Raw genomic sequence first — 24,686 nt, 5'->3', positions numbered from 1 at the left:
GAAAAGGTGTCAAATTCTTTCGCCCGAATAACGAAGGACAGGTGGTGGGGTACAGATTTCTATATATCCAGATTTTCAGACTTGAGATTTCAAAACTTTTAAATGACATCAGAACGTGGTCCTTTACCTAAAATATTAAACTAAAAGTCGGCTCCTTTAGATTTGGAACAAACGGGACACTTAAAGCATATAAAAAGTTGTTAAACTGGTCCGGAACAGAAGGATTTTTTTCTCCTAACTGGATGTCTTTGGGATTACCGGGGGTGTGGAGAGTGTGGGGCAGGGGACGTGGGAATTTTACCGGAGATAAAGTACACGGAACGCTGATTGGTGGCTTTCCAGTCACTTTTATTATTCAAAATACTACTAGAGTTCTCAATATTCAATCGAATGAGCCCTTTCAAAGTTTGTATGACCACCACCTCCATGTAGCCAGAGAAGAAAGATATTACATTGAAGACTGCAACAAGAAAGGAGGGGATGGGGAGGGGGAGAGTTCTACATGACTGGAATTTCGGACTTTTGACTTTCCAACTATTGAGTGAAAACCATTTTAAAGTAAGTGAGCAAAAACACCTTCATGCTGTAAAAAAGGTAGGAAGAAAAATAGATGAAAAGAAATTTAAATAAAAAAAAGAAGAGTTACTCACTCTCCACTGACTTTCCAGTCACTTTCCAAAATCTATGAATACAAGTAGGTAAGAACAAGCCTCTCAATTTAAGACACAATTTTCAGGTTGCAGCCTCTGCGGTTCAGGTCTCGCTTGCACCTGGAGAGAAATACTGATTAGCCCCCCTACCGTCTCCCACAAAATTTTCAGGCAAAATTTAAATTTTAACAATTTAAAAAAATTAAAATTTTACAAAATTATTTGCAATTTATTAATTAATTAATATTTTTAATTATTTTAAAAATTTATTATTATTATTATTATTAATTATTTTAATTGATTAACTGCGCCTACTACTTTATTCTAATAAAATTTTTTTCAAAAATTACGAAATGATTATAACCGGTGGATTATTCATTTGAAGTTTTGCGCCCTTAAAATTTCTGCGCCCGGGGCAGGCACCCTCTCTGTCCCTCCCCTAAAACCACCTCTGAACCTGTGTTAGTGTACAACTAATCATGTAATGAGCATACCTGATAAAAATAAGGACTTGGTTCAGATTCACCAACACCATTGAAGTCAGCGACATCTATGAGCTGGTAGTCAAACTGGAATCCGGCGTTAGCCATTTTGTATTCTGGAAGCCTCAAGACATGATCCAGGTTTCCAAGTTTCTTGTAGCGCCAATTGTACAACGTCGATATGCTAAACACGAAAAAAAAAACAATTTATAATTAGGTCAAATATACCTACATTAGGCACCAATTAGATTACTACCAAAATATTTGTTTTTTACATTTATTTTCGACATATATTTTGCTGAACTTACTGACTAGGGCACGTTCTGCGGATGACAGATTGCCAAAGATAAAAGATTTCAGCAAACCGTCCAGAAAACGGAAAGCAGGTCGTCTGTGGTTGGTGTGGGAGCATGTCGTAAAGAGAGATTTAAAGGAAATGGGAATTTCCTGGGAGGGTGTAAAGAAGGAGCCTTTGAACATATTGAGATGGAGGAGCAGCATGTGTAGCAGTGTCGGCCTCATGCGGCTTGGTACCACGGTGAGTTGTTAGCAGTAGTAGTAGGATTTCACTGGTACCGCTCTATTAAAATTCAACTTTCCATTTTTTTTTGTATACATAATTTTTTTTTATCCTTTTTGGTTGGGCATATTGAAGTGAATCAAATCTTTATTTATTATGCAAAAAGTGCAATCATCATGCCAGAGATCTCTTGTCCCTTTAGTGGAATAAAAATACGGGTTGACCTCGGGGAAATTGCAACAAAATTTTTTTCTATACCAAAATGTTCAAAAAAGCCAGCTGAATTACATAAAAAAAATCAACCAAAATCCCTCTTGCAAAAATCTCCCAAATTTGCTCTTGAAGGGGGAAATGAGGGGGAGGGGACTCGATTTTTGTGTTTATAAATGTTTTGGAGATTAAATAGTCGTTTCCTAGCAAATCAAGCATGACGAATCCAAATACGACGTCATAAATCTAGCTTTCCTTATCCGGGTATCAATTTTCACCTTCATGGAATGGGGAGAGGGGTGGGTAAAGTACGCAGATAATTATTTGACGGATTCCTCCGACTAAGGAATCATTTTAGATCAAATAAAGAAGTGTATTGCCAAATATAAGGTTAAAAAACAGCTTTTTTTTACTATTTACCTGATTTTCACCTCTGAGGGCCCTGTAATATGAGGGGTTGACAAGTATAGCTTCTAGAAAACCAATTCTTTAATCGAGGTCAAAATTTCAGATCAATCAGTTATAAAAAGGAACGTTTAGAAATCAGGTAAATTAATAACGAAAACATTTTGATTTTAAAGCACAACCTAGAGCTCATTCTTCTTCCTGTTCGTCTTTGTTATCATCCTCATCCTGTCTTCCTGCAGCGTTAGCACACAATGCCCATTTACGCTCCCCGCAGGCAAATCTGCAGGGTAAACCGTTCCGACGGCAGGTGCATCTGAGAGACTCACCCCTGCTGCTGCACTGACACTGCACCATCTTCAGCAGATTTTCTGGTGCTGGTGAAGCATCTTTCATAAAGGGAAGATACATATTTTGCAACGAAGAGAGGCGCCAGCCCCACTCTTTAGGCTTTAGCGAATTGGACGGGTCTTGCCATTTCATTATTTGCAAATAGCACCTGTACAAGCGGTATTTTGCCAAAATCAGTGGAATCCAGTCTTCCTGAACCAGAACATTTGAACTTGCAACCCGCATAGTAAATAACCGCACCCGGACATCCTTCAGGGTCTTCTCATTACTTTTTTTGGCATAATTTTTAAAATTAATATAATCAAATCTTAATTAAAGAAAAGTGGAGAGTGACCCAGTTACAAACAAGGATGTACCCTCTTCGCAGTGTTAACTTCTTAATAAGGGTAGCGCTTTGGGCTTTCAAAAATAACGTCCTACGATTTACTCGTAGCTCTATTCACGTTTAGAAAAAACCTTGATATGGTACCAAAAACAAACATGTATTAACTAAAAAAGAAGTTTCTTCAAATGATAGTAAAGAGTGATATTAGAACCTAAAACAAGCAAAAATTATAAAGATGAGAAGAAATCAATAATTTCCTTGCGATACGTGGGATTGAACCTGCCTACCTTCGGTCTTGGTACGCACGCTTATCCACTACGTCATCGCAAGGTATTATGGACAATAATTCTTGTACAACTTTATTAATCTACTTTAGTCAGTAAAATTTTAATGGCTAATGTACATAGTTTGACTAAGATGAACGTGAATATATAACATGAAGCCTTTCTTTTTTATCCTCTTTCGCAATTTAATAAATGCTTCTGAAGGTAACTAAATTTTGAGCCCCTAATTGGGTCCCAACAAGTAAAACAGTTCATAGTAACCCAAAGTTTAAAAATATATTCCTAAAAAAACTGTTTAGCGAGAAAAAAGTTTTCTCTCCAGCTTCGGGGATCCCCTGGTGTCATGAAGATCTTACGAACTTTGTTAAGAATACCATCTTTAAATGACAAAGAAACCACTGCTGGTTACAATACGCCGTGAAGTCTAGATGTTGTATCGCAACATTGTTGTAGATGTTGATGTTGTATGTAGATGTTGTTGTATGTAGATGATGTTGTATGTAGATGTTGATGTTGTAGATGTTATCAACGAGAAGATTTTCGAGTAGATTTTCTGATGCTTCGGTTCCTAGTTTGCTCTTGATCCTATTTAATTAAAAAAAGCTTTTTCCACAAAATAAGTTTTTTAAAGAAAAGTAAAGAACTCAATTAAACCAAAAATGAGCAAAAATAAAATCAAATAATCTACCAGGCGTGGAACTACCATAAGTTAGCATCGATAAATAAATGAAACCCAAAACGATTAGAAGCTCAAAACTCCTATGCCTTCCCAAGGCCAGAATTCTATTTCAGGCCAACTAGAGGAGGGATGAAACTAAATTCTACTCCAAAAGGAGCGCCTTAGCTCCGCCTTCGAGTTCAACTGAGATAGACCTTCGCAATCGCCTCGATTGACCAAAACAAACCCAGTTGACGTTAGCATTCGCTTTGATTCAGACCAAATTAAATAATGAGTGGTAGTGAGTTAGTGATTGGATTGTTGGACAATTTAGTCGATGAATATTATGATCGTGAAAGGTGTGGCATGCAATATAAAGCTCATTCGCGTCGCAGAATACTCTCAAGTGAGAGTGATAGCGATCAAAAAAATGGCTCTCGGAGCCCAGAGTTTCAAACTCGTGCTCGTTATGGCTCTCGGAGCCGTGAAATTAGTTCTAGGAACGAAAAATCTTGCTCTCGGAGCCCCACAAAAATCCATGACACAAAGCGGAAGGCTTCTCCGGAAAAACACAAAGGTAAAAGATTAAAAGAAAACACGTCAAATGACGCTCTATTCAAAAAGATTTCTGAAGAACGTTCTGGTACCAAAGAGGGTCCTAAGATCCATAAGAAACTTGCCAAAGTTGCAAATAGAGCTTTTTCTGAGCCTTTGGAAATAGTGAAACTAAAAGAGTTATTTGAGCACCACCCTAGACCTGGAAATACCGAAAAAATTGTTCCACCAAAGGTGAATAGTGAAATCTGGGCTATTCTCTCATCACAGGCTAAACAGAGGGATGCTAAGGCCCTTCAAGTGCAGCGGACAATTGCCCACTCAACATTTATTGTGTTTTAGAGGCAGCAAATGCGATTCTTGAGACAGAAAATGAGCATATTAAAGAAAAAGTTGTCAAAAACCTTACAGATGCAGATCACATGCTTGTCCTCACCAATTACGATCTAAGTTTAAAAAGACGTCATGCAATGAAATTTGAATTGAGCCCAGATCCCACTGTAGCATCAGCTTTATGTGCCCCTGAAGTCAAAGTCACGGAGTATCTTTTTGGCAAAGATATTGCCAAAACAACATCTAAAGCTAAATCCGTGGCAGATTTGACAAAATCTTTTGGAAGACCAAAAAACGTGCAAGGGGGGGGGGGGGCTACCATTATCACCGATCGCAGAACGAGGCCCCCCGTCCAAATTATCGCAGAAAGCAGGGCCAGGACCGTCAAGAGAGGTCCAAATTCCAGAAAAGGGATCGCAAATAGCTGGTATGTACTATTTATCATACCCCGACCTTGATTTTTATGATTTTGTTGTTAATTTCAATAGGCAGTCACAACATTTGGCTGATAACTTTAAAGCTGGGAGAATTAGTAAGTACATCTCAGAATGGCAGTCAATAACCAGTGATTTGAATATTTTGAATATTGTGGCCTCAGTCTATAAGATTGAATTTGAGAAAACACCACTAAAAGCTTTGAAAACAAAAAACAAAAGTTTTACGTTTGAAGAAATAGAGGCTATAAGAAAGGAAGTTGATATTTTATTGCATTAAGGTGTTATTGTTAAAGTACCCGAATTCAGAATAAAGGAAATACGTTGTATTTCTCTCGTTTTTACAGTCCCAAAGAAAGATGGGTCTACCCGGTTTATTCTTAACCTTAAAAATTTAAATGAAAACCTTAAATATTGCCATTTTAAAATGGAAAGTGTTCATTCTGCGATTCTTTGTTGATAAAAAATTGTTATAGGGCCTCTAGTGACCTAGTCGATTTTTATTATTAATTTCCTGTTGATTTTTTATTTAAAATTTTGCTTTGTTTCAAAGTTTAACGTTGGTATGAGTTTAATTAAATTCCAAATTACTTGTAATAGGCCCCAATGGTTTTTAAAAAACTTATGAAACCTGTTATCTCTCTCCTTCGAAGAAAAGGGTATTTGTCAGTTACGTCAGTTACGTTTAGACGATTCTCTCCTTCTGGGAAGGTCATATTTAGAGTGTCAAAATAATGTCTATGAAACAGCGAAATTACTGTCAGAACTGGGGTTTGTGATCCACCCGGGAAAGTCAGTTCTCATTCCAAGCCAACAAATAGAATTTCTGGGCTTTTTGTTAGATTCGCGATCAATGCGTATTTTCCTGCCAGAAAGAAAAGTTAAAAAAGTTATACATTTGGTTTCAAAAATTCTTTGTCAAAAATTGACTACGATTCAAGAAATGGCTGAAACTCTTGGCGTTCTTGTTTCAACATTTCCAGCAGTAGAATTAGGGCCCTGATATTACCGAAAAGCGGAATCGTTGAAAACTCAAGCATTAAGGTACGCGAAGGGTAATTTTGCGGCAAGGATAATTTTAACATCCGATGTAAATTCGGAACTACAATGGTGGTTGGATATTGCCAATCATGCTTCTAAAGCAATTGAGTCTAGATCAATTGACAAATATTTGTGTAGTGATGCGTCGAAACTAGGTTGGGCACTCGTGGATGAATATTCCATGAAAACGGCCATAGGTGAATGGTCCTCAGAAGAGAAGAGATTTGTTATCAGTGTCTTAGAAACGAAGGCCGTCTATCTGGGATTAAAATGTTTTGCCCATAATATTAAAGGCATGCATGTTTGGCTGCGTTCTGACGATATAACCGCAGTAGCTTATATAAATAAAATGGGAGGATCAAAATGTAAATCTTGTAATTATTTCGCAAATAAGGTCTGGCAGGTAGTACTGCAGGGCAAAGGATGGATATCTGCAGAACATGTGCCTGGGGTTGCTGATATTGCGGATAAGGCATCACGAAAATTTGATAATGAAAAGGAATGGAAATTGGATTCTGAAATATTTACTATTTTGAATTTTTTGGTATGTCAGTCAATAGATATTGATTTGTTTGCGACTAGATTAAATTTTTAGATTAAACCATTTGTTTCTTGGAAACCAGATCCAGACTGTTTTTTCGTAGATGCGTTTGCAATGAATTGGAAGCATTATTTCTTTTATGCATTCCCCCATTCAGTTTACTTCTGAGGACCCTTCAGAAGGTGGAAACAGATCAGGCCACTGGTATTTTGATTTTTCCGAATTGGACCACACAAGTATGGTATCCCTTACTATTAAAGCTTTTAATAGGAAGTCCAATATTTCTACCAAATGATAATTTTACTTTGTCTCTCCCACAGAAACCGACCTTGCACCATCCATTGTCCAAGACGTTACACCTAGCGGCTTACGTCGTCTCCGGCAAGGGCTTCACCACCAAGGATATTCTCCCTCCACAGTCGATATTATCATGGATGGGTGGCGGGATTCAACTAAGCGCCAGTACAAAGTTTACATTGAAAAATGGATTGACTTTTGTGGAAGAAACACAATCCAGGCCTTGGAGGCAACTCGACCGGAAATTTTGACATTTCTTAGGGAACTTTTTCACTCAGCTGTTGGATACAGTGCTATTAATACTGCGAGGAGTGCTTTATCGGCAATTCTACCAAGCCTTCAGTTAGGCAGTAATCACATCACCAAGAAGTTTATGAGAGGTGTCTTTAATAGAAGGCCTAGTCTACCCAAGATTTCAAGTATTTGGGATGTAAAATGTGTATTCGATCTCTTTAAACTGCCAGCTTGGGGTATCGAAAAATCTTCAATTAAAGACACTAACACAAAAATTAGTAGTTTTATTGATTTTATCAGCTTGTGAAAGAGTTCAGTTTTTGGCCAGTTTATCACTTAGTAATATGGTACATAATGACGATGGAAGTTTTGATTTTCAAATCAATGTATTGTTAAAAACATCGAAACCGGGCAACCACAAATCAATAGTGAATTTTCGACCTTTTCAATAGTCGTCCCTGTGTCCGGCAACGCACATAGATAGTTATTTTAGAATCACATAATAACAAAATAGAAACGGCGCACTTTTTCTTACATATCGTAAGCCTCATACTGCTGTGTCCAAGTCATCTATTTCTAGATGTATAAAAGAAGTTTTATTTCTTGCAGGTATAGATATCAGTGTCTATGGTGCTCATAGCACACGGTCTGCCTCAACGTCCCACCTTAAAGCAAGAGGAATTGATGTAGATCAAATCATAAAATATGTAGGCTGGACAAATGCCAAAACGTTTGCAAGGTTTTATAATAAACCAATTGAAAGTCGTCAGCAGTTATCTGTCTTTTGAATATATTCATTGTAATTTGTTATATTTGAAATATCTTCCTATAAATGAAATTTTGTACAACAGCCTGTTTTAATGAACAGGACTATTATTATCATTAGTGTTCGTATAGCTCATGCTGAACTTTAAAATCTCAGTTGAACTCGAAGGCGGAGCTAAGGCGCTCCTTTTGGAGTAGAATTGATAAATTAAACAAAAACTTACCAAGTTTGAAGTTTGATTGTAATTCTACTCCAAAGAAGGAGCGCCAGCGTAGCTGAGAGTTCAACTGCCCTCCCAATGTCCCATCCCCTTGAACTCTCAGCGTTTAATCATGAGCTTAAACACCCCATATTATAAATACTTTAAAATTCAGGGTTTGTTTTGGTCAATTGAGGCGATTGCGAAGGTCTATCTCAGTAGAACTCTCAGCTACGCTGGCGCTCCTTCTTTGGAGTAGAATTACAATCAAACTTCAAACTTGGTAAGTTTTTGTTTAATTTATCAATTAAACACTGCTATTTGTGTCCATATTTTTAAAAGGGTGTATGTTGTTAAAAATTACTGAAAATTTTCCTCCAGAAAAAAAATAGCAGGCCAAACTATAAAGTCTTAAAAACAAAAAGATTTAAAGAATTATTTTCTTTTCCCCAGAAAAGACTATGTCAATAGTCTAGAAAAGACTATGACAGAAAAGACTAAGACAGAAAAGACTATGGAAATGGCATGTGGGTACGGAAAAATGGAAACCTGAGTTCAGATTTGGAGTCAGCATACTTGATTTGATACGAAACGACTATTTAAACTCCAAAATATTTATAAACACAAAAATAAATTTCCCCCCTCATTTCCCCTTCAAGGGCAAATCAGGGACACTTGTGAAAGGGGAATTTTGGTGCTTTTTTTTGCGTTTCAGCTGATTTTTCTAAACATTTTGGTGTAAAAAAAAATTATGTTGCAATATCCCAGAGGTTTGACCATTTTTTCCCGTATCTTTCCTCCACTACTTTGCATTTCTAAAGACATCAAGTAGTCCCTGTTTCTCTTAAACCATTTTTAGTTTTTACAAAAGATAGATCTAAAGTCTAAAAAAGGAAATTGGTGTCTGTATAAAATATAAGAGATATAGCTATTTCGCTGCATTTATTTTCTACAGTTTAGGCTTATTTGCTCAAAAGCAGAGACGCCAATTAGAGGGTGGGAAAATTGCCCCCCTACTCTAGATTTTTTCCAAAAATACTTTTTTGAACTTTCACTGAAAAAAGCCCCACCCCCCAACAAGATTTTGAAAAGTACCTTTTTTTGGTACCTTCATTAAATAAAACTGAAGTCCTTGCGACCTTGCGCCACCCCGTCCTCCTACATCTTTGTAAATTGGTACCCCTGTTTAATAAATAGCAAATGGGTTTTGATCTACCAAAAGTTAAAATGGAATCCAACAAGCTTCACATAGACACAAATAAAAGAGAAATAAACGTTTAGTATTGTAGAAATAAACCAAAAATAGAAATTTTTGATTTACAACAAAAAGAGCGACCACGAAGATATTAGTGTCCCTTGTATTAAGAGACCTAAAACAAGCGTACAAATAGCGTACGATAGCGTAAAAAACAAAAGGCGTACGCACTAGCTTCCAAAACCAAAGGTTTTCACTTTTTCCAAACTTACAACCTATTTTCGTTTCAATTGTGCTCTTGTCAAAGAAATGTTGGAAAAAAAGCACCAATTACTAGAAAACCTGAATATTTGAACCTGAAAGCATCATTTTTTCTCCAAAACGTAAATAAAATAATGATACGCTTTATTTTTTCTTAGCTCCAGCTTGAATTCAAATGTAAGACGATCTTTGTTAGAAAAATAATTATCTTTTAAAATCATATGATTTATGTTTTTTTTTAAATTGGCGAAACAGCCTACTCGGTCAAAAGGCTCCCAAAAAGCTTTTTCCAAAAAAAATTGATTTTAAACAATGTTTCTACATAAGTAATAGAGTTTTGCATTAGTTTTCGGACATAATACAGTTATGATATGCTCATTTTCAAATATAATTAAGTAAAATCATAATAAAATAAAATATATTAATCAAATATGTTAAACATAATTAAATATAGCCAAATACAGTATGTTACTTCAATTGCCTCAATAAACATTTTCTATGCCAACAATACTGAATATTTGATATTATTAATAATACCGTTAATATAAGTATAAATAATAACATAAAAATGCAATATAAATAATATCATAATACAAGGTAATATACATATATAATAAATATAACAACAATATTATTAAACTAAACCGGTCAGAATTAACTTTGTATAAAATTTTTATGAATCTGTAAAATTCATCAAATGGGACTAACATAGGGACAGACACGTATGCAGGATTTTTTTTTCTTTTTTTTTGGGGAGGGGGGCAAATCCTTCAAATCCCTTATTCTGTGAGAAGTATAGAAAATTATGGAAAAAATCATGAGATTTCGGGGGGGGGGGAGCGCCCCTCCCCCCTGCGTAAGGGCCAGCTTAGGGGCTAAGGCTATGAAACTGATTTTTTTAAATGTCTCAATAAATTTAAATTATCGTTTCTTAATGCCAATTAATGCCTTTTGAATTGCAACAGTCGTATCATCCTTCATGAAGGCTATATCCCGGGGGTAGGTTAACGAGGTTGACCCCTCTCCCTAAACCCCCTCTCCCTAAACAAACTTTCAATGCGTTTAAAAAAAAAACTTGAGCCCCCCCCCGAAAAACTACCTCCTTCCCCAAAACAAATCCTGGATAATACCCTTCTGGATACGGCCTTGGTCAACACTGTCACGCAGACAATTGAAACTTTTGTCTCGTCAGATCAAATCCCCCCGCTCTCAATGAGCTTTTTGCCCCATCTCAACTTATCTTAACCAAAGACAAGGTTTTTATGAATCCATGGAAAATTCTTCCAGGTAAATTTCCCTCGGAAAATTGTATACATGAAAAATTGTCAACATGAAAGAGTGTTCTTAGAAATGACTAATTTAAAAATAAACAGTTTTTCTTATGGAGAGTATGGTATGAATCTAAGGGTATGGTATGAGACCAAGGGTATGAATCTGCTTTTTTTTCAAATTTTAGTGTTTGTTTCTTAATGTCACGTAACGCCTTTTGAATTACAACTGTCGCATCCTGATTCATACATACCTTGACCTTGCTCTTCCTTGAGCATCTAAGTCAACAGTTGGGACACCCAGTTTCACGAAACGGGTAAACAGTGATTGTTCCATATTAGAAAATTTCTGGAATGCCATATTTTTGATAACAGGTGGTAGCTGATGATGATCACCAATCATTATCCATCGTTTTAAACGGTTGAAACCATCTTCTGGATTTTGGAGAAGAAGAGGAATAAATGTTTCAATTTCCAAAATTTGTGCTGCTTCTTCCATCAAAATATTGTCATATTTGAAACCTAAAAAGATGGGGAAAAGTTTAATTAAAAAAGGGGTAAGCGAAACCGGCTATAGATTATAGAAATCAGCAGTCCTTTTCTTGATTATAATACTTCTAGTTTTCCACCGTCCTTTCGTTTCCTAATTCCTAGGCTTAAGTCAGAGCCTTTCAATAGCTCGGATTTCGACTTAATAGTTTTTTTTTTCTTTTACAACATTTAGGTGTTTTGGAATTGACATAAAATATAAAGAAGAAACATAAAAAAAAAGAAAAAAGAATGTTAAATTATTTGATAGAGCTTGCTTACAATACTTATTTAAGACGAAAAAATGTAATCAGGCTTAAACAAAATCTGATTTTTTTTTTAATTTCATTTAAACAAACCTGACAATTATTGTACAAAAATTGCAGGTTTTACAATTATTTACAGGAAGGGAAGGACAGACTTGTTAAGTAGCTGATAGTCTTTAGCAAATATTTTAAAAGACTTCACCGGGAGATCTACGCTTCGAGCCATATTTTTAGAGGTAAAGTATTGCTTTAATATCTTAAAAATTCAATATTCAATATATTTGAAATTGAGTATCTTTTCCATATTGAAAAATTCAATATTCATGCAAATTTAAAATAAATAACATTAAAATCCAATTTCTAGATAATTTTGATACCTTACACCAAGAGATTCATAATCTATAGCCACATTTAAGTTCATTAAATATTGCGACAAGTTCTTCAAAAAACATAATAGGTCATTACAGGTCATATGCAACTTCTGGCCACTTAAGGACCCAAGTGAAATGCTGTATTCAGCCATGAGATATTTATGATAGAACATGTACGTTCATTTCACAAGAATTCAACAGTTGTCTTCCACCCCTGTGCTCTTACTGTTCATTCTGATGCGTCGGTTAATATCACACGTGCCCGGGTAGGGACCTATAAACCAGAAAATTAGAGATGAAAGTTAAAACTCTGTTAGACAAACTCAAAGAAATTTTTTGTGAAGAAAGTTTGGGAAAGTTTTCTCTTTCTCAAATTCATTATATTGTATAATCCATATTTTCATTACGATTCTCAATTATTTATTTACGTATTTCTTTCTCTGTGGTCAGTGTAAAATATCCTGATTCCATTTCTCACTCAACAGATTAATGTTTCGTTAAAATAAATTTGCTTAAGGATATTTATTTAATTAGGGAGGATGAGTCCCTTCTGCAAGAAGTAGGGCCTTAAGTGTCTTATTTTCTTTTGTTTCTTCTCAAAATGATTAAAAGAATACAGGATGTAGGCTAAAATAAATTAAACGCTATATCCTAAAAGGTTACAGGCTCAGAAAATGATCATTAATTGCACTTTTATTTTATTTTTGTTAGTTAAATTGTGTCAAGAAAGAGATGTTACAAATTTACAACAAAGGTGCTAAAAAAAATGATCCATACCAATCCTAAATAAAAAAAAGAAAAAAGATTTTTAGTCGTCATCTTAGAAAGACGATGGTATTTTTTTATTTATTATTTTTTTTTTTTAATTTAAACAAAACCCACCTACTCTCCTCTCAGTGACAACAAATTTTAAATTCAAAATACACTCAATTTTAACTTTAGACGTCACCTACTCTTTTTTTTTATTAAATAGCAGCCGAACTGGACACAATTCAAGTCACCATATACTACCAAAAACTTTCCAAGAAAAGAAAAAATTGCCATTCCCGTGGAAAAGGGCGTCCTCCCCCAAAAGGAAGCTCTTCATACGGTGGCTATTTCTTACCATACCTCTACACTCTTCCGGATGGTGACCCTACGTGTCTCCTTTAAAAACAAATAATAATAATAAAAAAATTCAAAATGAAGAGAAAACGATGGGTTGAAGAACCTGGACAAAACCTGAGAAGCATATACTTTTGGTGATTTTCAAAATTTTTTAAATTAAATGCTCAAAAACTGAGCCCATTGAACTGAATGAACCGACTGAATCCACTAACTGATCGAAAAATTTTCAGTTAAACAAACTCCTTATCAAGAAATTGGGAAGACTGGAAAAGCAGAAATTGTTGGGTCATACTTTTTTTTCGGAGGGACTAACATTGGACCCAACTTGGGGGATATCCCCCCTGCCTTCAGTGTGCAATTATGTATATTGACGTGTATTCTTACTGATAATCGTGACTGATGATCACGGCAAAAGCTTGATGGTTCAGTCACATGACAAAGGTCATGGTATTACAATACCGCGAAGCTTTTGTAACTTACTCTATAATAATTACAAATCCGACCCTAAGACATTTTGGAAGATACTCAATCAAAATATTACATTCATCCCCATTCATCATTCATCATTTTTTTTTTCATTATTGATATGCTTTATTTGTTATTTCGGCATTTTTATTTTATGTTTTTTGGCCGACACATCGAGCCCTGCTCCCCGTCGGTCAGTTTAGAAAATTATTTATTCATGTAATTTGTTTGTTAAATAAACTTATTCTTATAAATAAGAAAAATCCCTGACATTTTTCAAGAAAATATGAAAAATAGAAAAAGCTAGACTAAAGACTAAAGAATCTTGGAGGGATGTCTCCTCCCCTTCTGTGTGCCTCTCCTTCTGTATTATATATATTTATACCTATTATTATATTATCTACCATCCATTATATTACATATACTATATTTATATATTACACTATTATATTATGTTATTGATTTATTATATCTTTTACAGAACATGGATATCATTATGACTTCCTATAAAAATAACATTAACAACGTTTTGCAAAACATTCTATCAAAGTCAAATTCATTATAAAATTTTTTAACTTTATCTCTGGGAAATAATATTAACTGTAATACTTGAATTGTTTTTAGATTTGACTGATAGATTTACAACTTACAGCCACTTTTACTAGATAAAAGTATTGCAAAAGATTTTGTTAAAAACAAAAGCTTTGTAACTTATATTGTTATAGGTACAGGCTACCGGGACCGTGATCTCTTAGCCCGAACACCTCGAGATATTTAAATTATTCCAGGACACTTTCAATTATCCAGTATAATTGAAACTAAAAGATTGAAATCGGTATAAATGAAATCGGGGTTTCAATTATTCTTGGAAAATCTCCCGCCCCAACATAAAAAATGGTCCGAAGGAAGCCCCGGAAATCCGAATGGAATGCAGAGGCACCAATTAACGAAGGTATAGGGGATTTCCAGAGGGGGCATTGTCAGGTTGATTTGTAAAACATGACTTTAGAAAAATAAAATAAGGAATCCCCTTCTAATTTCACGACATTTTTTAGTTTGGTGAGAAATAATTTTACTATTCTTGTATGCATTAATCAAAGCACAACTGAAACTTACCAAGTTCAACAAGTTCTTTCCTTTTCAATGCAGCGTGAGTGCAAGTCATAGCAATGATCTTTGCTTCTTTCACTAAAAGATAGCGCGTTCGATCCAAGCCACTTCTAAGCATTTCAAAGGCTCTGAATTCTTCAAGTTGGGTGAATATTTTCTGAATGTGCCTGTAAGACCCAAAAATAAGAAGCTGCACTTTTATTTTCAAATTTATGGTCTTATGTTTTCCGTGATTTTCCCGAGTGCTGGGAGTAGAGAGGTATGTAGGAAGAGGGTTTTTCTGGAGGTTACCTTTTCTCCTAATTGGCTTCATAGTTACTTGTTTCCAAGCCACCTTTGAAATATCGATTGTTTCTATCACATTTCGTCCTAGCCGAGTGGTTAGCGCTCCAGACTTGAAATCCTGAGGTCAGGGATTCGAGTCGTGAAGTCGCTGGTTATTTGGACCGGGGTCAATGGTGTGACTCTGTAAGCTCAGCCAGAGTCAACCCAGCTCTAACTGGGTACCTGGAGATATCTAAGGGAAAAACAAGGGAAGCGTCAGATGATTTGCCCCCAACCACGCATTGCACTCCCGACCGAAGGCATTGAATCAGGAGGTCCGTACGCCTGCGCAACGCAGACCTTTGGTCAGCAGGCGAAAAAGTTTTTTTTCTATCACATTGAAACACCGATGTTTCGATCCTCAGTTCATGCTTAACTCCTCAGTAGATCAAAGGTAGATTTATAAGATAGGCTTAATCAGATCGAGCGTTTTTTTTATCTATTGAAAAATCTGTTAAAATTGACAAGTGTGAATTTTAAACCTTTGCTAAGAGATTCTGTCACCCCCGGAAATTATGCAATCAAAGAAGTATCTAAGCTAAAATGTCTTGGCATAATGTTTGTAGAAAAGATCAGTGAAACCAAGCAAGCTATCGTTGGGAAGAAGAGAAAGAAATAATTTATTAGGGAAAAAAGCCAAGGAACAAAAAATATGGAAACGGATAGCCATTAAGCTCTAGGGAGCCTATGTGGCAAAAATACGATACAATTTCCTTCATAAAACACTACTACTACTAACAACTCACTGCGGCACCAAGCCACCTGAGGCCAACACAGCTACGCAAGCTCCTCCTCCACCCCAATCTATTCAAAGCATCCCTTTTTACACCCGCCCACGAAGTTCCCATTTCCTTTAAATCTTTCTTTATGACGTCCTCCCACCCCAGACGGGGACGAACTGCTTTCCGTTTAGCCCTAGATGGTTGGCCGAAAAGAACAATCTTCGGCAATCTGTCATCCTTCATCCGCACAACGTGCCCTAACAACCTCAACCTTTCTTTCATTATAGCCCCAGAGAGCGGTATTGAACCACACTTTTCGTACAGCCTATTATTTGAAATACGGTCAGTCAGCCTGGTACCCAGAACAATCCATAAGTAATTTCTCTGGAAAACATCTAGCAAATCTTCATCCATTTTTTGGAGCGCCCATGCTTCAGATCCATCTTTGACCGCTGTCATCACTTTAGCTTCTAATATTCTAATCTTGGTTTGCAGACTTATCTTCCTATTCTTCCAGACTTTTTTTTAACTGTGAAAAAACACCATGAGCCTTGGCTATTCTATTTTTAACATCTTCACTGCTCCTGTACCGTGAGTAAAATGTGATATATTTAAAATACAAAAATAAAGTTTGTTATTTCTGAATATAATCCTTACTCTCTATAATTAAGTATATATCTATTTTCAAAAAAAGGAAAGTTATTAATCAGCAAGAATAAAATTTTCATTTTAGCCTCAGACAAAGAACGGCGCTATCCAGTTTTGGAGTTCGCTAAGCTAGTGGCAATAAAAAAGATGATACACACAATGTTTCTCAGGAAGTTTAAATTATAAGAGCGATGTGAACGTTTGAATCATCAGAAATATTTAAAACAGTTTATTGGATGAGGAGTTCGCATCCTTGGGCCAATTTTGGGTCAGCTCTTAGAGCGCAGGACAAAAAAAAAACTATGTTTGATAGTGTGGTAAAATTGCTTTTTGGAAGATTATTAAGACCAGAACTATTTCTGCTCTCAAGCATAATACAGTCATTATTATTATTTCTGCTCCTAATTGCCGTCAACTGAAGTGAGCATTGCTGTACACCTAAAATGTAAGTCAAAATAAATGTATTGCCTTTCTATTTGTGTTTATTTTATTTTATATGTATGTATCTAGTCACATGACAGGTAATTAGTTCGTATGCCTCCAAGGTAGAGCTCCCAGGGATCTGATTTCTACATAATATAACAGGTAATCGATTTCGAGATAACCCAAGGAAAAGAGGTTACATTTATATAATTACATATTTTATTTTCTCGCGTTCAGCGAGTGGCGTGGTCACCCATTTATCTATCCCCCCTTTTTTGCAGCCGGTGCAGCCCTCGACGGCACGAGATAAGCTATAACGGCTCGGACGATGCAATCGTAAAATTCCCCGGCGGAACCTTTGATTTTTTTTGGTTTGCTTAGCCTATCACTCGACCTAAGAAAAATTCACCCGGCGGAAACGGCGCGACCTTCAACGCCACAAACGGCACAGTCTTTAGTGCTATAAGTGGCGCTATCGAAGAACTTATAAGGTGTAAGTTCACAGCTTTAATGTATAATATTACATTCGACGCGGTCAATCTTCATTACCGCAATTAGGATAGCTGTAAATTTTTTATCGCTACAAATGGCACGGTCGGAAATTGGAGAAAATCATGCGAACTAATTAGGCTATAAATTTTGTAATTTAAATTTAATTATTGGAGAGATACAGACATATAAGTAAAGTGATTAGGCCTATAACCGCTAAGCTATTACGGGAAAACCCTTAAAATATCTCATAGGAGATAATAGCCTCCCCCAAAATAGGTTAAGTGAAAAAATAAATTTATTTTGAGTTATTCAAACGCAAAAAAAAAATTTCAGAAGATTTAGAAGAAAAATCAAAGGCGCAAAAGTTAGTCGCGAAAAATGTAGAAATAGCAAAGTCTATTCCACAGTACAATGGAAAATCGAACGTCGACGAATATATTATACAATTGGCCAAGTTTGAAGAATTAAAAAAAACAGAGCTAAAAAAAGTTAGTTGCCATGCTCCTGTTCAGATTAAAACACCAGGCCTTAATATTTTTAAAACGGATTTAACGCGCTATAGGCGATAACGTCAAATTGCCAGTAAAAACGTTGGACACATTGTTAATGGCATTTAAAGACAGATTTATCGAAACTAGTTCTACAAATAAATTAAAACACGGAATGGTATGCTTTGACCATTCACAAATTATAAGGGAATATCTTGATAATATACGGATTTCAGTAGAAGCAAAATACGGAGAAGGCTCGGGAGAGCTATGTGAAAAAGTCATATTAAGTACCTTTTTGCAAGGGCTATCCCCAAAACTTTATATAATGATAACATTCAAAAACATTCAGAAACTAGATCTTGTAGTTCAGAAGGTAGAGTGATTGATCGAAATTGATACGATCGAGGCCAATCACAGTAAAACAAAAATAAATAGACTAGGCAAATTAAACGCAAACATGACCTTCAAGGGTGATCAGGCGTCTCCCAATTTCTGTTCAAGGGATAACTCCCCAGTGCCACAAAGAAATAAAACGCAAGAACCCGCTAGGCAGAAAACAGTACGTTTTCAGCCTGTCAAACAATCTAATTATGAAAATAACCATACAATAATAAGATGCTATATTTGTAATCGACCTGGACACATCGTGAGGGACTGCCGTTATGTCCCCAAAAACACACCAAGAATTGCTGTCGGCAGTATGCAAAATTATGGCAACTATTTGTTCGGAAGAACAAATTTTAGCGCCGGTGGTGCACAAGGCTATAGCCAGGAAAGATTGCGGCAATCAATACCTTACAACGTGTACCAACCAAATTTGTACAACCCTCCCCCCAATAGATAAATTAATTATCAGCCGACGGGAAATACAAATTTTTCAAGCCAACGATATTTGCTGTCAGCGTCAACACCCGACACTGGTGCAAGAAATCCAAACTATAGTAATAATACATGGCGAAGGCAGACAAATGTAAATCAATTAGATATGCCTACGGAATCTCACATGTCTGAATCTCTATTGCAGACACCGACGTACGAAATAAATCCAAGGGAAAACGCATCAGGCCCCTCGGAAGAATAAATTGGACCCAGAGGGCGCCTAGAATGTGTTATAGGTCCAAACCGATAGTAGTACCGTCTTATAGTGATAGTAATAACAAGTTACCTATATTTAATGATTTTTGTTTGGCAAATGTTTACTTTAAAGCTTTGATTGAAAGCTGGTGCAACGATTAGTATCATAAACTCATGCGTATTTAATACGTTGCCTTCGCATATTAGGCGACAGAGGAGCCCTAATAATCCCAATTTAACTAGCGTGACAGGGCATCAATTGGATGCGAAAGGTTCAATTCGCCTTAATTTAAAAAGGGATAATAGAATCTTTCCGACAAATTTTATAATATGCGATAACTTTCCGTATGAAGCCATTATTGGCGCAAATTTTTTAAGGTCTAATAGAGTACTATTATACCTGGCAAACGAAAGGCTTGTCTACCCGGCAAAGGTAGGGGAAGAAATTTCTACCTTAAGAAATTGTAACAGAGGTTACGAAGACAACGTAACAGTAAATAAAATTTCTGACGGTATAACGTCGCAATCTTTTGAACCTCATGTTTCGCAAGGAAGACATGCCATAGTCAGAAATTTGTTCAATTATTCTGAGAGACATTGCAGAGATGAAGTAAATTTAAATAATAAATGTATTGAATCTGTAAAAATACAAATAGGAGGTATGCAGCAGTACAGGTCAAATAAAATCAAGAAAATAGTGGAAATATAGGAAAAAGTAGTAACCTCCATTATATTTCGGGCACAGCCAGTAGTCTTGGCGAATAGCGCCAGACTGAACCTAAAAGACATAGAAAATAAAGAAAAATATTACTGATTCGCAACAAAAAAAATATATCCCTCCCAAAACGATGCAAAAAATTCAAATATCTCAGACTATGAAACCAGTGGATAGCAAATCTGAAATACGGGTTGCGACCCCCTCAAATTAGATTCCTGAAAATCTGCTATGTGAGGAACAGATTATATCTTACGACAAAGGAGAAGGTTTTATTTGGGTAACTAATAACCACAAAAATGACACAATTACAATAAAAAAGGGGACTTGTTTAGTTCAAATCCAAGTTTTATCAGAGAATGATTTAAATAGATGGGAGAATTCCAAAAGAAACCTTGTTAACGGCATTAAAACCTCAATTAACAAATACCCTCTAACTAAATCGCAATTCTTAAACAAATTTAATGTGGATCATATTACAGACTTAGATCTTAAGAAAAATTATGTGAATTATTATGGAACTTTAAAGATGTATTTTCTGCATCTGAAGATGATATCGGACTGATAGTCTTTTATGAACACTCAACTTTAACGACTGGCAATTCTGTAGCAAAACAGCCATACTGCCTGCCGTATTAGCACAAAGAAGGGTTAAAAAATTAAATTCATGAATTAGAAAAAAATTAAATTATACGCCCCAGTATAAATCCGTATTCGCCACCAGTGGTCTTGATACCAAAAAAGAATGGTGATCTTAGAATTTTAGTAGATTATACAGCCCTTAACAAACAACTAGTTAGCGATAAATTTTCCTTACCAAGAATATATTAAATTCTTTACTCTATTTCAAGCAAAAACAACATTTTTAATTCTTTGAACCTCACCCAAGGCTACCACCAAATGAAAATAGCCGAAAAAGATATCTACAAAACTGCGTTTTCTACGGCTGAATGTAGTTCATATGAATACTTGAGAGTACCTTTTGGACTTCAAACAAGTTCAAGCGCGCTATGTAGACCCCTATTACACCTGTTAAGAGGATTAAGGAATATCATTCATTTTGTTGATGATGTCATATGCGTGGGAGAAAACGCTGAACAACCCTTAGCAACATTAGCTAAGGTGTTCGAGAAATTTAGACAGGGCAACCTAAAATGCCGGCCTGAAAAAGTAAATTTATTTCAACCTAAAATTAAATTTTTAGGAGTAGTAGTGACACAAGGAGAGATATCCCCAGACCCTGACAAAATAAAATGTGTTGAAAACCACAAACCCACAAGAACTATGAAAGAATTAAGAGAAATTTTAGGTCTTACTGGTTACTTCAGAATATTCGTGCGCAATCACCCCCAATTAGTAGGGTCCTTCAAGAAAACAACTAAAAAAAAATCCCGAAAGGTTGCCTGGTCCCAGGAAGCTTAAACTTCCCACGACTGTCTCAAAACGGCAGTCTCTTGTGAACCAATTTTATCGCTGCCTGATTTAGAAAATGGAAAATTTGTGGTCAGAACCGATGCTAATTCAAAAGGCATTGGGGCTATTCTTTCGCAAATGAGCCCCATAGAAAACTCTAAATTTCTAGAGGGAACGCCTAAACAAAAACAAATAAAAAACAATTAAATGTTATTCGAGTAGAACCCTATGAAAGGATGAAGTAGTTTCCCCGCAAATAATCTAAATTTATTTTCTGGTACTACCCCCTTGAATAAAATTTAACACTATTTAATCGGTAGAAAATTTATGGTACGATCAGACAGTATGATTTTTGGGTACCCGCACACTTTCAAAAACCCCATCGACATTCTATATAGATGTATTATGAAAATCCAAAACCCTGATTATGAAGTTGAATATTTAAAGTGTAAACAAAACGTAGCTTGTGACTTTTTGAGTAGAAACCCAGAAAATATACCGTCAGAAGCTGAGGAAAATGAAGTTAACGCTATCAATGCTAAGAGCAAACATAAATGTAAGAAAAAAAGACAAAGACACAGTAAAAGAAAATAAGGTTAACTATTGTTCCTTGTCTTTAGAAAATATAAAAAGAAAGCGAAAAAAGGACGAAATGTTTGTAGCACTTATTAATTATTTTGTGAATGACGATGCGTTACTAGATAAATTCAAAACTCTTAGAAAAGAGATAGACAATTTTTACTATGATCTTAATGAAGAAATACTATGTGGAATCTTGACTACTGAGACAAATATAAACCAAACCTCATTAATATCTGTATTACCACAAAACTTAATAATACCTGCCTTCAAATATTTCCATTCAGATATAGGTGGACACTTAGGAGTAACGAAAACTTTCCTTAAATTAAAATAATGTTTTTACATGCCTTCGGGAAAAACATTAAAGAATTTGTTAGAACTTGCGAAACGTATAACTGACGAAAAAAACCCCAATCGGATTATAATCCTCAAATAGGAAGGGTCTCGGTAGCAAAATGCCCCTGTGATATAATCTAATTGGACTTGTATGAACCATCGGAGGTTTTACGATTTCCAACAAAGGTCACACTTGTATTATTTCAGTTATAGACCAATTTTCCGGATTTACTTTTGCAAAAGCATTAAAATGTCAAGGCGCTTACGCCACAAGTAAAGTGTTAGCTAAATTAATTTAAAAATTTGGTATACCAAATAAGGTTTTAAGCGACAACGGAAGCAATTTAGTTTCAAAGGCAGCAAACGACTTAATGAGTTTCCATGATAGTGACATATTGGTAACACCTGCATATATCCCTCTAGCTAATTGTAAAATAGAAAATAGGCATAGAATAAGTTAAAACATGTTAAGCATTTATACAAAACACAGCAGGATCGATGGGAGTCAACTGTTATCTTATTTAACCAACGTGATGAACACTGCTCATTTAGAAACAACTAAAGGCAATCCATTTTATTTACTTTTTGGTCGTGATTTTAGAATCCCGTATGATGAGATTATTGAATCTCGGCAGTATTATAATAACTCGGAGGATTACAAACAAGAATTCATAAATTATAAAAATAAATTAAAAAGGAAAACTTATAAAATAGTTAGGCAAGAGTTGGAAAACTGTAAAATAAACCAAGAGCTAAGAAACCAACCCAAAGTCAAAGGGAGCATAGATTTCAAAATAGGAGACTGCGTCTACCTAAAGAACGAGGCAAAAACGGAAGTAAAATAACTTTCCAACAAATATTCTGGACCGTACAGAATAGTCAAAAATTACAATAACGATTATACTTTTAACATGGAGAACCCCGATAGCGGAAGAACTTACAAGGCACATGATAGCCGAATAAAAAGGGCGAAATTTCCAGAGAGATGGGTATAACATCCCTTCTCTACTGATTCGTCAGATGCAGACAATGAGCCCCCTAAATCAAGATTGGCAGAGCTAAAACCCTTTAATTTCAAGCAAGACTATTTCGAGAATGAGAGTGATGAGGAAAACTTTGAAAAATGTTTAGCTATGAAAAATATAGTTATTCCCAAGAAAAAATCCCTAATACCAGTAAGAATAAAAACACCAAAAGACCCAAAAAGTTCATCATCAGAGAATGCAGGAGAGTTAGATTATACAATATCTCCGAAAACCCAATTTTTCCCTGATAGAATTTCAACCCCTTGTCCCCCCAAAAGATTTCCAGATGATATGGTTTCCCCTGCAACACCAATAGAAAGGCCCTTGTCATTGTAGGAGGAATTAAACAGAGCTGTAGAAACCCCCGGTATTACTGTAAAGAAAACTCCTCCCTAAGATTCAACTAAAACAAATCTGCGAGAAGCTATGGATTTAATAAATTTCCGTATAAAAACGAGTCAAAGTACATTGCCTAAGAATAAAATTCCCGAGGATGACCGGCAAGGACAATATCATGATATAACTGTGTCCAAGGTCAAGCCTAAACAGTGGACTTTATGGAGGGAAACACTAGTGCAAAGAATGCCCCATCCCCATGAAGACATGGCCTTTAAATAGTGGAGAAACCTCACAAAAAATTTTGTTTCCTTTCATAAATTTCAAGAATCTGTCAAGTTTCCCAAGCTGAAAACTCAAACTGATGACTTATAGAATAAACCTTGCACTTCCAGAGGAGTATAAAATTATGAAGGGAAGGGAGATGATACCTCGACAATGCGAGGTGCAACTTCTAAAACTTATAATACAGAATCATTGGAAACCAGTTCCGAAGTCTGACGGTGAATCAGACCATATAGTAGTTAAAGAAATAGGGAAATCAAGACCGACTTCAGCAGCCGCAAAAGCGAAAGAAAAAAAATCAAAAGGGAAATAATTTCTTAAAAGAAAATACAAAAAGTTTTATCTTATATCGCTGACAGAAGCGAAAAAGAAAAAACAGCAAGAAACAGAAGAAAAAATAACAACATAGTCAGGCAGAACGTTTAAAAAACTCGATAGATGGAATTACACTTAATCAGTATAGGATTAAAGGATTTTAATGGATAGGCGTTAAAAAGGATTAATAATATTAAAAAAAACTTTGAGTTTACGATTTAAAAACGTACAATTATAAAAAACGCTGTAGACACTTTGTTTTCAATATATATCAAGGCTTTGCATGAATAAAAACCGTCTGATACCGTTCGTTCATCGTGTATCAGTTCTCACACACAAATTCTAATTAAATAGTAACATTGTATATCATTAATTCGAATAATTTCCTTTAATATAAAAAGCCTGCTCGTACCATTCTTTCACAATGCATCCAGTCTAGTTAAACGAAGCCGTGATAGAAAGTACGAAGCGAGAAATATTCATACACCTTAGAAATGATCTTTGGTTATTTTCCGTTCCAAGAGAAACTGTTGGAACTATGTCTTGTTACAATAATACAGAAAGAACAGACCCAAGTTACAAAACAGAATTACTGTTACAAGGTCTGGGTACAATAACCATAAAACAAGGATGTCGACTTGTAACTAGA

At 35.5% G+C, this 24,686-nt stretch overlaps 1 protein-coding gene and 1 pseudogene across 1 annotated transcript in view; one reads left to right on the top strand and one right to left on the bottom strand.

Moving 5' to 3' along the window:
• Nucleotides 1–24,686, bottom strand: part of LOC148939861 (RNA helicase aquarius) — a 242,439-nt gene that overhangs the window by 23,980 nt on the left and 193,773 nt on the right. Inside the window, exons 19-21 of the mRNA XM_089106313.1 lie at nt 14,863–15,023; nt 11,264–11,531; nt 1,145–1,316 (exon numbers count right to left, since the gene is read on the bottom strand). Coding sequence (XP_088962439.1) covers nt 1,145–1,316; nt 11,264–11,531; nt 14,863–15,023 — 601 coding nt within the window. The remainder of the gene's footprint in view (nt 1–1,144; nt 1,317–11,263; nt 11,532–14,862; nt 15,024–24,686) is intronic.
• Nucleotides 4,177–5,197, top strand: LOC148939862 (uncharacterized; annotated as a pseudogene).

Source organism: Artemia sp. Qi Xiang Cuo, chromosome 20, assembly GCF_049724085.1.
Source record: "Artemia sp. Qi Xiang Cuo chromosome 20, ASM4972408v1, whole genome shotgun sequence".
Taxonomy (NCBI): domain Eukaryota; kingdom Metazoa; phylum Arthropoda; class Branchiopoda; order Anostraca; family Artemiidae; genus Artemia; species Artemia sp. Qi Xiang Cuo.
This window is presented reverse-complemented; position numbering and strand designations above follow the sequence as displayed.